Here is a 16,130-nt window from a genome sequence, read left to right on the forward strand (position 1 = left end):
CATGTAGAGCATGTCAGGTAAATCAAGGCACAGGGCTCCTGATTGGAAAACAAACCAGGTCGGTCAGAATGGTATAATAAAAAGCAGGAAGGTATGTGCCCATTGCGCAAGAGACTTTCAACCCTACAAAAGTTAACAAATAGCAAACCTGGAACTTATACGTATGTAACTCCCAAGACAGGTGCCTGGTCTCCCAATTGTCATTCTTGTCTAATTTCAAATGCTCCTATTACTCAAAACTGTGTATTGCAATAATACTACATAATGTATTTTGCAAATAACTGAATTCTGTCAAAACGTATTTGATTTTCACATCTCTAATGCACATTTTCAATAAAAACATAACATACAATTTTACTTCACATTTGAACATTTTCTATCACAAACATTAGTAAGATCTCATGAATTGCTACCTAATGACTTCAACATTTTTTCATTAAGTGTTAAGCTCCATTTCTATTCTGCAATGTCTTTGTCAATTAAACCACCATGCAACTTTCCTCTAACTTGCCAACCCACAACATAAATTTGAATGCCCGAACTGATGCCATCATCATCATTTTCTTGAATATTGGTCTAGTATATTATTATTTATCAAAGCCACATGCTAGGTTCTCCATTTAAAAATAAACTGGTGAGCAACTTCTCTCAGAAATAATGAATAAACTAAACCATCCTTGGTCAGGATAAGGGTTTATCCTCTCTCAAACAACTCAGCCTAATTCCCCAGACTATTTTAATCAAAGTGCAAAGTTCATAAAATGTTAAAGTTGTTCAAATGATGGGTATTTTTCCCCTTGAATATTTGCTGCCAAATCAGCTTTAAACAGTGTCTATGATTTGACAAATGTGTGTTTGTGGTCACTCCACTGCTGCTATATATTGGTTCATCTGTGATTTACAAGAATTAGTGAATAAAAAATAGCCCATTAAATGGGAAAAAGAATGGCATATGTTGCTTGATGTATGTAGAAAGATAAGAACCGATGCAAAAGACCAGCTGGCCACCTAAAACTCTGAATGGCAATATGCTAGCCGTAACTCCTGTATTCCTAAAATACAGACTGTTCCTTGCTATAGCTAAATATATGAAATCTACAGTTATCTTACCTGGCATTTCTTTCAAATACAGGAGAAAACACTTCAAAGAAATTTTCCTTTGCTTCGCTTTTCGATGGTACAGAGTTATCAAAAGTAGGATCTATGCTGTTAAATGCTCTGCGTTTCACTGGATCAGACAAAATCTCATAAGCTGTGTAAGAAACAAAAATACATTTTTTATCCTCTACTTTTTTTTAATCTGCTTGGTTGAGACAATGAAAAGAAGTCTAAATAACATAGTGTAATTCTAAAGAGAAAAAATACTTCAACTTAAATTCAATTTGTAAGCTTGACCACATTCAGAGATAAAGCAATTTGTGTTAAATTTGTGTGTTAACTTCTTAGGACTATCGCAAATCTAAAAAGATGAAATATTTGTCTCTTTGCACGAGCGGCGCAGGAACCTTATTTCTGTTACAGTTATATATAACAGCAATTGGGCTGTAATTCAGTTGGAAAACATATGACCACATCCTCTTGTAGCAACATCTTTTTAGAAATAATAGTGTCAGCACATTTGGCAACAAGGTTTGAAACACACCCAAACCACCACTATTTTCCTGCATTCGTTTTCTCCCTTACTACCCAAAATCAAGATTAAAAAAGACACTCAAAAACTCTATCACACATTTGTTGCCTCCAACAAAAGAAAGGTGTAAAGAAATGGCTCCCTGTTGCAGTTACCCCCCACTTTTTGCCTGATACTGATGCTGACTTGACTGAGAAGTGTGCTGGGACCCTGCTAACCAGGCCCCAGCACCAGTGTTCCTTCACCTAAAATGTACCATTGTATCCACAATTGGCACACCCTGGCATTCAGATAAGTCCCTTGTAACTGGTACTTCTAGTACCAAGGGCCCTGATGCCAAGAAAGGTCTCTAAGGGCTGCAGCATGTCTTATGCCACCCTAGAGACCCCTCACTCAGCACAGACACACTGCTTACAAGCCTGTGTGTGCTAGTGAGAACAAAATGAGTAAGTCGACATGGCACTCCCCTCAGGGTGCCATGCCAGCCTCTCACTGCCTATGCAGTATAGGTAAGACACCCCTCTAGCAGGCCTTACAGCCCTAAGGCAGGGTGCACTATACCATAGGTGAGGGTACCAGTGCATGAGCACTGTGCCCCTACAGTGTCTAAACAAAACCTTAGACATTGTAAGTGCAGGGTAGCCATAAGAGTATATGGTCTGGGAGTCTGTTTTACACGAACTCCACAGCACCATAATGGCTACACTGAAAACTGGGAAGTTTGGTATCAAACTTCTCAGCACAATAAATGCACACTGATGCCAGTGTACATTTTATTGTAAAATACACCACAGAGGGCACCTTAGAGGTGCCCCCTGAAACTTAACCAACTATCTGTGTAGGCTGACTGGTTCCAGCAGCCTGCCACACTAGAGACATGTTGCTGGCCCCATGGGGAGAGTGCCTTTGTCACTCTGAGGCCAGTAACAAAGCCTGCACTGGGTGGAGATGCTAACACCTCCCCCAGGCAGGAGCTGTGACACCTGGCGGTGAGCCTCAAAGGCTCACCCCTTTGTCACAGCCCAGCAGGGCACTCCAGCTTAGTGGAGTTGCCCGCCCCCTCCGGCCACGGCCCCCACTTTTGGCGGCAAGGCTGGAGGGAACAAAGAAAGCAACAAGGAGGAGTCACTGGCCAGTCAGGACAGCCCCTAAGGTGTCCTGAGCTGAAGTGACTCTAACTTTTAGAAATCCTCCATCTTGCAGATGGAGGATTCCCCCAATAGGGTTAGGATTGTGACCCCCTCCCCTTGGGAGGAGGCACAAAGAGGGTGTACCCACCCTCAGGGCTAGTAGCCATTGGCTACTAACCCCCCAGACCTAAACACGCCCTTAAATTTAGTATTTAAGGGCTACCCTGAACCCTAGAAAATTAGATTCCTGCAACTACAAGAAGAAGGACTGCCTAGCTGAAAACCCCTGCAGCGGAAGACCAGAAGACGACGACTGCCTTGGCTCCAGAAACTCACCGGCCTGTCTCCTGCCTTCCAAAGATCCTGCTCCAGCGACGCCTTCCAAAGGGACCAGCGACCTCGACATCCTCTGAGGACTGCCCCTGCTTCGAAAAGACAAGAAACTCCCGAGGACAGCGGACCTGCTCCAAGAAAAGCTGCAACTTCGTTTCCAGCAGCTTTAAAGAACCCTGCAAGCTCCCCGCAAGAAGCGTGAGACTTGCAACACTGCACCCGGCGACCCCGACTCGGCTGGTGGCGATCCAACACCTCAGGAGGGACCCCAGGACTACTCTGATACTGTGAGTACCAAAACCTGTCCCCCCTGAGCCCCCACAGCGCCGCCTGCAGAGGGAATCCCGAGGCTTCCCCTGACCGCGACTCTTTGAACCTAAAGTCCCGACGCCTGGGAGAGACCCTGCACCCGCAGCCCCCAGGACCTGAAGGACCGGACTTTCACTGGAGAAGTGACCCCCAGGAGTCCCTCTCCCTTGCCCAAGTGGAGGTTTCCCCGAGGAATCCCCCCCTTGCCTGCCTGCAGCGCTGAAGAGATCCCGAGATCTCTCATAGACAAACATTGCGAACCCGACGCTTGTTTCTACACTGCACCCGGCCGCCCCCGTGCTGCTGAGGGTGAGATTTCTGTGTGGGCTTGTGTCCCCCCCGGTGCCCTACAAAACCCCCCTGGTCTGCCCTCCGAAGACGCGGGTACTTACCTGCAAGCAGACCGGAACCGGGGCACCCCCTTCTCTCCATCCTAGCCTATGTGTTTTGGGCACCACTTTGAACTCTGCACCTGACCGGCCCCGAGCTGCTGGTGTGGTGACTTTGGGGTTGCTCTGAACCCCCAACGGTGGGCTACCTTGGACCAAGAACTGAACCCTGTAAGTGTCCTACTTACCTGGTAAAACTAACAAAAACTTACCTCCCCCAGGAACTGTGAAAATTGCACTAAGTGTCCACTTTTAAAACAGCTATTTGTCAATAACTTGTAAAGTATACATGCAATTTTTATGATTTGAAGTTCCTAAAGTACTTACCTGCAATACCTTTCGAATGAGATATTACATGTAGAATTTGAACCTGTGGTTCTTAAAATAAACTAAGAAAAGATATTTTTCTATATAAAAACCTATTGGCTGGATTTGTCTCTGAGTGTGTGTACCTCATTTATTGTCTATGTGTATGTACAACAAATGCTTAACACTACTCCTTGGATAAGCCTACTGCTCGACCACACTACCACAAAATAGAGCATTAGTATTATCTATTTTTACCACTATTTTACCTCTAAGGGGAACCCTTGGACTCTGTGCATGCTATTCCTTACTTTGAAATAGCACATACAGAGCCAACTTCCTACATTGGTGGATCAGCGGTGGGGTACAAGACTTTGCATTTGCTGGACTACTCAGCCAATACCTGATCACACGACAAATTCCAAAATTGTCATTAGAAATTGATTTTTGCAATTTGAAAAGTTTTCTAAATTCTTAAAAGACCTGCTAGGGCCTTGTGTTAGATCCTGTTTAGCATTTCTTTTAGAGTTTAAAAGTTTGAAAAAGTTTGAATTAGATTCTAGAACCAGTTGTAGATTCTTAAAAAGTATTCCAACTTTTAGAAGCAAAATGTCTAGCACAGATGTGACTGTGGTGGAACTCGACACCACACCTTACCTCCATCTTAAGATGAGGGAGCTAAGGTCACTCTGTAAAATAAAGAAAATAACAATGGGCCCCAAACCTACCAAAATACAGCTCCAGGAGCTTTTGGCAGAGTTTGAAAAGGCCAACCCCTCTGAGGGTGGCAACTCAGAGGAAGAGGATAGTGACTTGGAGGACAATTCCCCCCTACCAGTCCTATCTAGGGAGAACAGGGTCCCTCAAACCCTGACTCCAAAAATAATAGTCAGAGATGCTGGTTCCCTCACAGGAGAGACCAACACCTCTGAAATCACTGAGGATAACCCCAGTGAAGAGGACATCCAGTTAGCCAGGATGGCCAAAAGATTGGCTTTGGAAAAGCAGCTCCTAGCCATAGAAAGGGAAAGAAAAGAGATGGGCCTAGGTCCCATCAATGGTGGCAGCAACTTAAATAGGGTCAGAGATTCTCCTGACATCCTAAAAATCCCCAAAGGGATTGTAACAAAATATGAAGATGGTGATGACATCACCAAATGGTTCACAGCTTTTGAGAGGGCTTGTGTAACCAGAAAAGTGAACAGATCTCACTGGGGTGCTCTCCTTTGGGAAATGTTCACTGGAAAGTGTAGGGATAGACTCCTCACACTCTCTGGAAAAGATGCAGAATCTTATGACCTCATGAAGGGTACCCTGATTGAGGGCTTTGGATTCTCCACTGAGGAGTATAGAATTAGGTTCAGGGGGGCTCAAAAATCCTCGAGCCAGACCTGGGTTGATTTTGTAGACTACTCAGTAAAAACACTAGATGGTTGGTTAACTGGAAATGAAGTGTGTGACTATGTTGGGCTTTATAATTTGTTTATGAAAGAACACATTTTAAGTAACTGCTTCAATGAAAAGTTGCATCAGTATCTGGTAGACCTAGGTCCAATTTCTCCCCAAGAATTGGGAAAGAAGGCAGACCACTGGGTCAAGACTAGGGTAACCAAAACTTCCACTGGGGGTGACCAAAAGAAAGGGGTTACAAAAACTCCCCAGGAGAAAGTGGGTGACACTAGAAACAAAGAAAAAGAGTCCTCTGTAGGCCCCCAAAAACCAGAACAGGTGGGTGGGCCCCAAGACACAACCCAAAACAAAGGTGGGTGCCAGGGTAAGAACTGGGATGCCACTAAGGCATGGTGCCACAACTGTAAACAGTCTGGGCACCACACCAAGGACACTTCTTGTCCCAAAAACAAACCCCAGAACAAAATTCCAGGGGTAACCAGTGTAGCCATGGGAGATGACTCCTCAGATGAGGAGGTCTTCATAGCCTTCAACTGGAAACAGGGCCCAACAGGTGAGTTGGAGATTCCAGAGGGAAGTAGACACTTCCACCACCTACTGGTGAATGGAATCCCAACCACTGCCCTGAGAGACACTTGTGCCAGTCACACTATTGTGCATGACAGGCTGGTGCTCTCAAACCAGTACATCCCAGGTGAGACTGCCAGGGTAAGAGTTAGCCTAGACAGGGTCACTAAGAGGCCTGTGGCTTTAGTACCCATAGAAGTGGGTGGCACTCTTAGCTGGAGAAGGGTAGTAGTCAGTACAGACCTCCCCCTTGATTGTCTCCTTGGAAATGACTACCCAGAGGTAAGTCAGAGCCCAAGAGAGGAACTGGTCCAGTGCCAGTCCTCTCCCAAGGATTCTGGAAGTCCTGCCTCTGCAGTAAATGCAAGCAGGCCCCAGAAGAAGAAGAAAAGAAAACAGAGTAGGAAGGGTGGACAACCTTTAGCCAAGGTTACAGCAAGCCAAGGAGATTCTGCTCCAGTAGGGGAGAACTCCAAAAATGGCCCTGATAAAGTCCAACCTGACCCACAAGAAGTCCTGGCTAGTCAGGCAACTGTTAAACCTGAGTGGGTGGCTCCTCAGCTAACAGAAGAAAGAGTGGAAGAAGGGTGTTTACTACAAGATGTGGTAACCCCCCACTCTAATACAGCAGACAGGCAACCTGAACCCAAAGAGGCCTGTAACTTAGCCCCTTCCCTTTTAGGTGAAGAGCTAAAGGTGTGGTTCTGGGCACTGACAGCTGTCAGTGGCCTCTGCTGGGTGTTAGCCTTTATGGCTGCACTATCCTTGGCATGGTGGTCAGACCCCATGCCAAATAGCAAGTTAGGCCCCCTGACCCTGTTGGTCATGGTGGGGTTACTCCAGCTCTGGGTAACCTCTTTGGGTAAGCTAGGGATGACCCTGGCTAAGATAAGATTAGCAGAGGTGGATACCTCTAAACCCAAAATAAAAAGAATGGGTGGAGACATTGAAGAGGCAGACAAGAGGCAATTCAGACTAGGTCCTATCACTGTGGAAGTGGGTCAGTTCCCCAAAGGGAATGACCTGAACAGAAGGATGTAAGGCAGAGTAGGCCCTGCAACTAACCAGCCTATTTCTCCTACTCTTCCTCGCCTGACAGACTAGGAAGACTCTCCCAGCTTGGGCTGAGTCTCCTGGCCTGTGGGCTGGGGGGGGCTTGTGTAAAGAAATGGCTCCCTGTTGCAGTTATCCCCCACTTTTTGCCTGATACTGATGCTGACTTGACTGAGAAGTGTGCTGGGACCCTGCTAACCAGGCCCCAGCACCAGTGTTCCTTCACCTAAAATGTACCATTGTATCCACAATTGGCACACCCTGGCATTCAGATAAGTCCCTTGTAACTGGTACTTCTAGTACCAAGGGCCCTGATGCCAAGAAAGGTCTCTAAGGGCTGCAGCATGTCTTATGCCACCCTAGAGACCCCTCACTCAGCACAGACACACTGCTTACAAGCCTGTGTGTGCTAGTGAGAACAAAATGAGTAAGTCGACATGGCACTCCCCTCAGGGTGCCATGCCAGCCTCTCACTGCCTATGCAGTATAGGTAAGACACCCCTCTAGCAGGCCTTACAGCCCTAAGGCAGGGTGCACTATACCATAGGTGAGGGTACCAGTGCATGAGCACTGTGCCCCTACAGTGTCTAAACAAAACCTTAGACATTGTAAGTGCAGGGTAGCCATAAGAGTATATGGTCTGGGAGTCTGTTTTACACGAACTCCACAGCACCATAATGGCTACACTGAAAACTGGGAAGTTTGGTATCAAACTTCTCAGCACAATAAATGCACACTGATGCCAGTGTACATTTTATTGTAAAATACACCACAGAGGGCACCTTAGAGGTGCCCCCTGAAACTTAACCAACTATCTGTGTAGGCTGACTGGTTCCAGCAGCCTGCCACACTAGAGACATGTTGCTGGCCCCATGGGGAGAGTGCCTTTGTCACTCTGAGGCCAGTAACAAAGCCTGCACTGGGTGGAGATGCTAACACCTCCCCCAGGCAGGAGCTGTGACACCTGGCGGTGAGCCTCAAAGGCTCACCCCTTTGTCACAGCCCAGCAGGGCACTCCAGCTTAGTGGAGTTGCCCGCCCCCTCCGGCCACGGCCCCCACTTTTGGCGGCAAGGCTGGAGGGAACAAAGAAAGCAACAAGGAGGAGTCACTGGCCAGTCAGGACAGCCCCTAAGGTGTCCTGAGCTGAAGTGACTCTAACTTTTAGAAATCCTCCATCTTGCAGATGGAGGATTCCCCCAATAGGGTTAGGATTGTGACCCCCTCCCCTTGGGAGGAGGCACAAAGAGGGTGTACCCACCCTCAGGGCTAGTAGCCATTGGCTACTAACCCCCCAGACCTAAACACGCCCTTAAATTTAGTATTTAAGGGCTACCCTGAACCCTAGAAAATTAGATTCCTGCAACTACAAGAAGAAGGACTGCCTAGCTGAAAACCCCTGCAGCGGAAGACCAGAAGACGACGACTGCCTTGGCTCCAGAAACTCACCGGCCTGTCTCCTGCCTTCCAAAGATCCTGCTCCAGCGACGCCTTCCAAAGGGACCAGCGACCTCGACATCCTCTGAGGACTGCCCCTGCTTCGAAAAGACAAGAAACTCCCGAGGACAGCGGTCCTGCTCCAAGAAAAGCTGCAACTTCGTTTCCAGCAGCTTTAAAGAACCCTGCAAGCTCCCCGCAAGAAGCGTGAGACTTGCAACACTGCACCCGGCGACCCCGACTCGGCTGGTGGCGATCCAACACCTCAGGAGGGACCCCAGGACTACTCTGATACTGTGAGTACCAAAACCTGTCCCCCCTGAGCCCCCACAGCGCCGCCTGCAGAGGGAATCCCGAGGCTTCCCCTGACCGCGACTCTTTGAACCTAAAGTCCCGACGCCTGGGAGAGACCCTGCACCCGCAGCCCCCAGGACCTGAAGGACCGGACTTTCACTGGAGAAGTGACCCCCAGGAGTCCCTCTCCCTTGCTCAAGTGGAGGTTTCCCCGAGGAATCCCCCCCTTGCCTGCCTGCAGCGCTGAAGAGATCCCGAGATCTCTCATAGACAAACATTGCGAACCCGACGCTTGTTTCTACACTGCACCCGGCCGCCCCCGTGCTGCTGAGGGTGAGATTTCTGTGTGGGCTTGTGTCCCCCCCGGTGCCCTACAAAACCCCCCTGGTCTGCCCTCCGAAGACGCGGGTACTTACCTGCAAGCAGACCGGAACCGGGGCACCCCCTTCTCTCCATCCTAGCCTATGTGTTTTGGGCACCACTTTGAACTCTGCACCTGACCGGCCCCGAGCTGCTGGTGTGGTGACTTTGGGGTTGCTCTGAACCCCCAACGGTGGGCTACCTTGGACCAAGAACTGAACCCTGTAAGTGTCCTACTTACCTGGTAAAACTAACAAAAACTTACCTCCCCCAGGAACTGTGAAAATTGCACTAAGTGTCCACTTTTAAAACAGCTATTTGTCAATAACTTGTAAAGTATACATGCAATTTTTATGATTTGAAGTTCCTAAAGTACTTACCTGCAATACCTTTCGAATGAGATATTACATGTAGAATTTGAACCTGTGGTTCTTAAAATAAACTAAGAAAAGATATTTTTCTATATAAAAACCTATTGGCTGGATTTGTCTCTGAGTGTGTGTACCTCATTTATTGTCTATGTGTATGTACAACAAATGCTTAACACTACTCCTTGGATAAGCCTACTGCTCGACCACACTACCACAAAATAGAGCATTAGTATTATCTATTTTTACCACTATTTTACCTCTAAGGGGAACCCTTGGACTCTGTGCATGCTATTCCTTACTTTGAAATAGCACATACAGAGCCAACTTCCTACATTGGTGGATCAGCGGTGGGGTACAAGACTTTGCATTTGCTGGACTACTCAGCCAATACCTGATCACACGACAAATTCCAAAATTGTCATTAGAAATTGATTTTTGCAATTTGAAAAGTTTTCTAAATTCTTAAAAGACCTGCTAGGGCCTTGTGTTAGATCCTGTTTAGCATTTCTTTTAGAGTTTAAAAGTTTGAAAAAGTTTGAATTAGATTCTAGAACCAGTTGTAGATTCTTAAAAAGTATTCCAACTTTTAGAAGCAAAATGTCTAGCACAGATGTGACTGTGGTGGAACTCGACACCACACCTTACCTCCATCTTAAGATGAGGGAGCTAAGGTCACTCTGTAAAATAAAGAAAATAACAATGGGCCCCAAACCTACCAAAATACAGCTCCAGGAGCTTTTGGCAGAGTTTGAAAAGGCCAACCCCTCTGAGGGTGGCAACTCAGAGGAAGAGGATAGTGACTTGGAGGACAATTCCCCCCTACCAGTCCTATCTAGGGAGAACAGGGTCCCTCAAACCCTGACTCCAAAAATAATAGTCAGAGATGCTGGTTCCCTCACAGGAGAGACCAACACCTCTGAAATCACTGAGGATAACCCCAGTGAAGAGGACATCCAGTTAGCCAGGATGGCCAAAAGATTGGCTTTGGAAAAGCAGCTCCTAGCCATAGAAAGGGAAAGAAAAGAGATGGGCCTAGGTCCCATCAATGGTGGCAGCAACTTAAATAGGGTCAGAGATTCTCCTGACATCCTAAAAATCCCCAAAGGGATTGTAACAAAATATGAAGATGGTGATGACATCACCAAATGGTTCACAGCTTTTGAGAGGGCTTGTGTAACCAGAAAAGTGAACAGATCTCACTGGGGTGCTCTCCTTTGGGAAATGTTCACTGGAAAGTGTAGGGATAGACTCCTCACACTCTCTGGAAAAGATGCAGAATCTTATGACCTCATGAAGGGTACCCTGATTGAGGGCTTTGGATTCTCCACTGAGGAGTATAGAATTAGGTTCAGGGGGGCTCAAAAATCCTCGAGCCAGACCTGGGTTGATTTTGTAGACTACTCAGTAAAAACACTAGATGGTTGGTTAACTGGAAATGAAGTGTGTGACTATGTTGGGCTTTATAATTTGTTTATGAAAGAACACATTTTAAGTAACTGCTTCAATGAAAAGTTGCATCAGTATCTGGTAGACCTAGGTCCAATTTCTCCCCAAGAATTGGGAAAGAAGGCAGACCACTGGGTCAAGACTAGGGTAACCAAAACTTCCACTGGGGGTGACCAAAAGAAAGGGGTTACAAAAACTCCCCAGGAGAAAGTGGGTGACACTAGAAACAAAGAAAAAGAGTCCTCTGTAGGCCCCCAAAAACCAGAACAGGTGGGTGGGCCCCAAGACACAACCCAAAACAAAGGTGGGTGCCAGGGTAAGAACTGGGATGCCACTAAGGCATGGTGCCACAACTGTAAACAGTCTGGGCACCACACCAAGGACACTTCTTGTCCCAAAAACAAACCCCAGAACAAAATTCCAGGGGTAACCAGTGTAGCCATGGGAGATGACTCCTCAGATGAGGAGGTCTTCATAGCCTTCAACTGGAAACAGGGCCCAACAGGTGAGTTGGAGATTCCAGAGGGAAGTAGACACTTCCACCACCTACTGGTGAATGGAATCCCAACCACTGCCCTGAGAGACACTTGTGCCAGTCACACTATTGTGCATGACAGGCTGGTGCTCTCAAACCAGTACATCCCAGGTGAGACTGCCAGGGTAAGAGTTAGCCTAGACAGGGTCACTAAGAGGCCTGTGGCTTTAGTACCCATAGAAGTGGGTGGCACTCTTAGCTGGAGAAGGGTAGTAGTCAGTACAGACCTCCCCCTTGATTGTCTCCTTGGAAATGACTACCCAGAGGTAAGTCAGAGCCCAAGAGAGGAACTGGTCCAGTGCCAGTCCTCTCCCAAGGATTCTGGAAGTCCTGCCTCTGCAGTAAATGCAAGCAGGCCCCAGAAGAAGAAGAAAAGAAAACAGAGTAGGAAGGGTGGACAACCTTTAGCCAAGGTTACAGCAAGCCAAGGAGATTCTGCTCCAGTAGGGGAGAACTCCAAAAATGGCCCTGATAAAGTCCAACCTGACCCACAAGAAGTCCTGGCTAGTCAGGCAACTGTTAAACCTGAGTGGGTGGCTCCTCAGCTAACAGAAGAAAGAGTGGAAGAAGGGTGTTTACTACAAGATGTGGTAACCCCCCACTCTAATACAGCAGACAGGCAACCTGAACCCAAAGAGGCCTGTAACTTAGCCCCTTCCCTTTTAGGTGAAGAGCTAAAGGTGTGGTTCTGGGCACTGACAGCTGTCAGTGGCCTCTGCTGGGTGTTAGCCTTTATGGCTGCACTATCCTTGGCATGGTGGTCAGACCCCATGCCAAATAGCAAGTTAGGCCCCCTGACCCTGTTGGTCATGGTGGGGTTACTCCAGCTCTGGGTAACCTCTTTGGGTAAGCTAGGGATGACCCTGGCTAAGATAAGATTAGCAGAGGTGGATACCTCTAAACCCAAAATAAAAAGAATGGGTGGAGACATTGAAGAGGCAGACAAGAGGCAATTCAGACTAGGTCCTATCACTGTGGAAGTGGGTCAGTTCCCCAAAGGGAATGACCTGAACAGAAGGATGTAAGGCAGAGTAGGCCCTGCAACTAACCAGCCTATTTCTCCTACTCTTCCTCGCCTGACAGACTAGGAAGACTCTCCCAGCTTGGGCTGAGTCTCCTGGCCTGTGGGCTGGGGGGGGCTTGTGTAAAGAAATGGCTCCCTGTTGCAGTTATCCCCCACTTTTTGCCTGATACTGATGCTGACTTGACTGAGAAGTGTGCTGGGACCCTGCTAACCAGGCCCCAGCACCAGTGTTCCTTCACCTAAAATGTACCATTGTATCCACAATTGGCACACCCTGGCATTCAGATAAGTCCCTTGTAACTGGTACTTCTAGTACCAAGGGCCCTGATGCCAAGAAAGGTCTCTAAGGGCTGCAGCATGTCTTATGCCACCCTAGAGACCCCTCACTCAGCACAGACACACTGCTTACAAGCCTGTGTGTGCTAGTGAGAACAAAATGAGTAAGTCGACATGGCACTCCCCTCAGGGTGCCATGCCAGCCTCTCACTGCCTATGCAGTATAGGTAAGACACCCCTCTAGCAGGCCTTACAGCCCTAAGGCAGGGTGCACTATACCATAGGTGAGGGTACCAGTGCATGAGCACTGTGCCCCTACAGTGTCTAAACAAAACCTTAGACATTGTAAGTGCAGGGTAGCCATAAGAGTATATGGTCTGGGAGTCTGTTTTACACGAACTCCACAGCACCATAATGGCTACACTGAAAACTGGGAAGTTTGGTATCAAACTTCTCAGCACAATAAATGCACACTGATGCCAGTGTACATTTTATTGTAAAATACACCACAGAGGGCACCTTAGAGGTGCCCCCTGAAACTTAACCAACTATCTGTGTAGGCTGACTGGTTCCAGCAGCCTGCCACACTAGAGACATGTTGCTGGCCCCATGGGGAGAGTGCCTTTGTCACTCTGAGGCCAGTAACAAAGCCTGCACTGGGTGGAGATGCTAACACCTCCCCCAGGCAGGAGCTGTGACACCTGGCGGTGAGCCTCAAAGGCTCACCCCTTTGTCACAGCCCAGCAGGGCACTCCAGCTTAGTGGAGTTGCCCGCCCCCTCCGGCCACGGCCCCCACTTTTGGCGGCAAGGCTGGAGGGAACAAAGAAAGCAACAAGGAGGAGTCACTGGCCAGTCAGGACAGCCCCTAAGGTGTCCTGAGCTGAAGTGACTCTAACTTTTAGAAATCCTCCATCTTGCAGATGGAGGATTCCCCCAATAGGGTTAGGATTGTGACCCCCTCCCCTTGGGAGGAGGCACAAAGAGGGTGTACCCACCCTCAGGGCTAGTAGCCATTGGCTACTAACCCCCCAGACCTAAACACGCCCTTAAATTTAGTATTTAAGGGCTACCCTGAACCCTAGAAAATTAGATTCCTGCAACTACAAGAAGAAGGACTGCCTAGCTGAAAACCCCTGCAGCGGAAGACCAGAAGACGACGACTGCCTTGGCTCCAGAAACTCACCGGCCTGTCTCCTGCCTTCCAAAGATCCTGCTCCAGCGACGCCTTCCAAAGGGACCAGCGACCTCGACATCCTCTGAGGACTGCCCCTGCTTCGAAAAGACAAGAAACTCCCGAGGACAGCGGTCCTGCTCCAAGAAAAGCTGCAACTTCGTTTCCAGCAGCTTTAAAGAACCCTGCAAGCTCCCCGCAAGAAGCGTGAGACTTGCAACACTGCACCCGGCGACCCCGACTCGGCTGGTGGCGATCCAACACCTCAGGAGGGACCCCAGGACTACTCTGATACTGTGAGTACCAAAACCTGTCCCCCCTGAGCCCCCACAGCGCCGCCTGCAGAGGGAATCCCGAGGCTTCCCCTGACCGCGACTCTTTGAACCTAAAGTCCCGACGCCTGGGAGAGACCCTGCACCCGCAGCCCCCAGGACCTGAAGGACCGGACTTTCACTGGAGAAGTGACCCCCAGGAGTCCCTCTCCCTTGCTCAAGTGGAGGTTTCCCCGAGGAATCCCCCCCTTGCCTGCCTGCAGCGCTGAAGAGATCCCGAGATCTCTCATAGACAAACATTGCGAACCCGACGCTTGTTTCTACACTGCACCCGGCCGCCCCCGTGCTGCTGAGGGTGAGATTTCTGTGTGGGCTTGTGTCCCCCCCGGTGCCCTACAAAACCCCCCTGGTCTGCCCTCCGAAGACGCGGGTACTTACCTGCAAGCAGACCGGAACCGGGGCACCCCCTTCTCTCCATCCTAGCCTATGTGTTTTGGGCACCACTTTGAACTCTGCACCTGACCGGCCCCGAGCTGCTGGTGTGGTGACTTTGGGGTTGCTCTGAACCCCCAACGGTGGGCTACCTTGGACCAAGAACTGAACCCTGTAAGTGTCCTACTTACCTGGTAAAACTAACAAAAACTTACCTCCCCCAGGAACTGTGAAAATTGCACTGTGTCCACTTTTAAAACAGCTATTTGTCAATAACTTGTAAAGTATACATGCAATTTTTATGATTTGAAGTTCCTAAAGTACTTACCTGCAATACCTTTCGAATGAGATATTACATGTAGAATTTGAACCTGTGGTTCTTAAAATAAACTAAGAAAAGATATTTTTCTATATAAAAACCTATTGGCTGGATTTGTCTCTGAGTGTGTGTACCTCATTTATTGTCTATGTGTATGTACAACAAATGCTTAACACTACTCCTTGGATAAGCCTACTGCTCGACCACACTACCACAAAATAGAGCATTAGTATTATCTATTTTTACCACTATTTTACCTCTAAGGGGAACCCTTGGACTCTGTGCATGCTATTCCTTACTTTGAAATAGCACATACAGAGCCAACTTCCTACAAAAGGTTAACAAATCATCTTACATTCTAAAAGCTAAAACCAATAACAGAATTAATCTCATTAAAGGCGAACATACAAAGAGAAGTATAGCAACTGAGAAAATCCTTTGTGGGTGTAAAACAGAAGTTACAAGCACGTTATAGTCTTTTTATTCCCCTGTATTAAACCCCCCAGGCTGAAGATTATCTTTCAAGCGAAGACAAAGCATTCTTTCTTTGAAACATCAGAAGCTGCATGGGTCATGGAGAGACCCACAGCAAGAGGAAAGGAGATTGGAACACATTCCTCAAGTCATCAATTACCCGACACCACTATATTTTGGGAGACAACAAGGCGAATGCTAAAGTGATTAGTCTCCTGCAGTGCAACTATGAGATACGCAGAACAAACATAGAACCTACCCACTGTCTTAGTCCACTGATTCACACCACTACGGAAACCCATCAAACACGTAAGAAGATGATAGATAACAATGCTACCAGCAGATAATATAATATGCAACACACAGGAGATGTAGCTTTCAAAACAAAAAGTGCACTATTTTTAGGGTAAAAATAATTCCTTGCAAATGTCCAAGTGTTGGAAGTCACAAAGCTCAAGCCAAGGGGCACATTCAATAATTAGGTGATTATTAAATAATTTGTTAAACAATCTAAAATATTAGTGTGAAGGGAATATCATGCATATGTGGTGGGGGAGTTTTAAGTCCACTGCTTGCTGATTTAGGAAGGGTAG

The 16,130-nt window shown here is 47.7% G+C and overlaps 1 protein-coding gene across 1 annotated transcript in view; it reads right to left on the reverse strand.

Moving 5' to 3' along the window:
• The window catches only part of DNAJC2 (DnaJ heat shock protein family (Hsp40) member C2), a 403,795-nt gene that overhangs the window by 325,354 nt on the left and 62,311 nt on the right, over positions 1-16,130 (reverse strand). The window contains exon 5 of the mRNA XM_069229688.1: positions 1,111-1,252. Coding sequence (XP_069085789.1) covers positions 1,111-1,252 — 142 coding nt within the window. The remainder of the gene's footprint in view (positions 1-1,110; positions 1,253-16,130) is intronic.

This window comes from Pleurodeles waltl, chromosome 4_1 (assembly GCF_031143425.1).
Source record: "Pleurodeles waltl isolate 20211129_DDA chromosome 4_1, aPleWal1.hap1.20221129, whole genome shotgun sequence".
NCBI lineage: Eukaryota > Metazoa > Chordata > Amphibia > Caudata > Salamandridae > Pleurodeles > Pleurodeles waltl.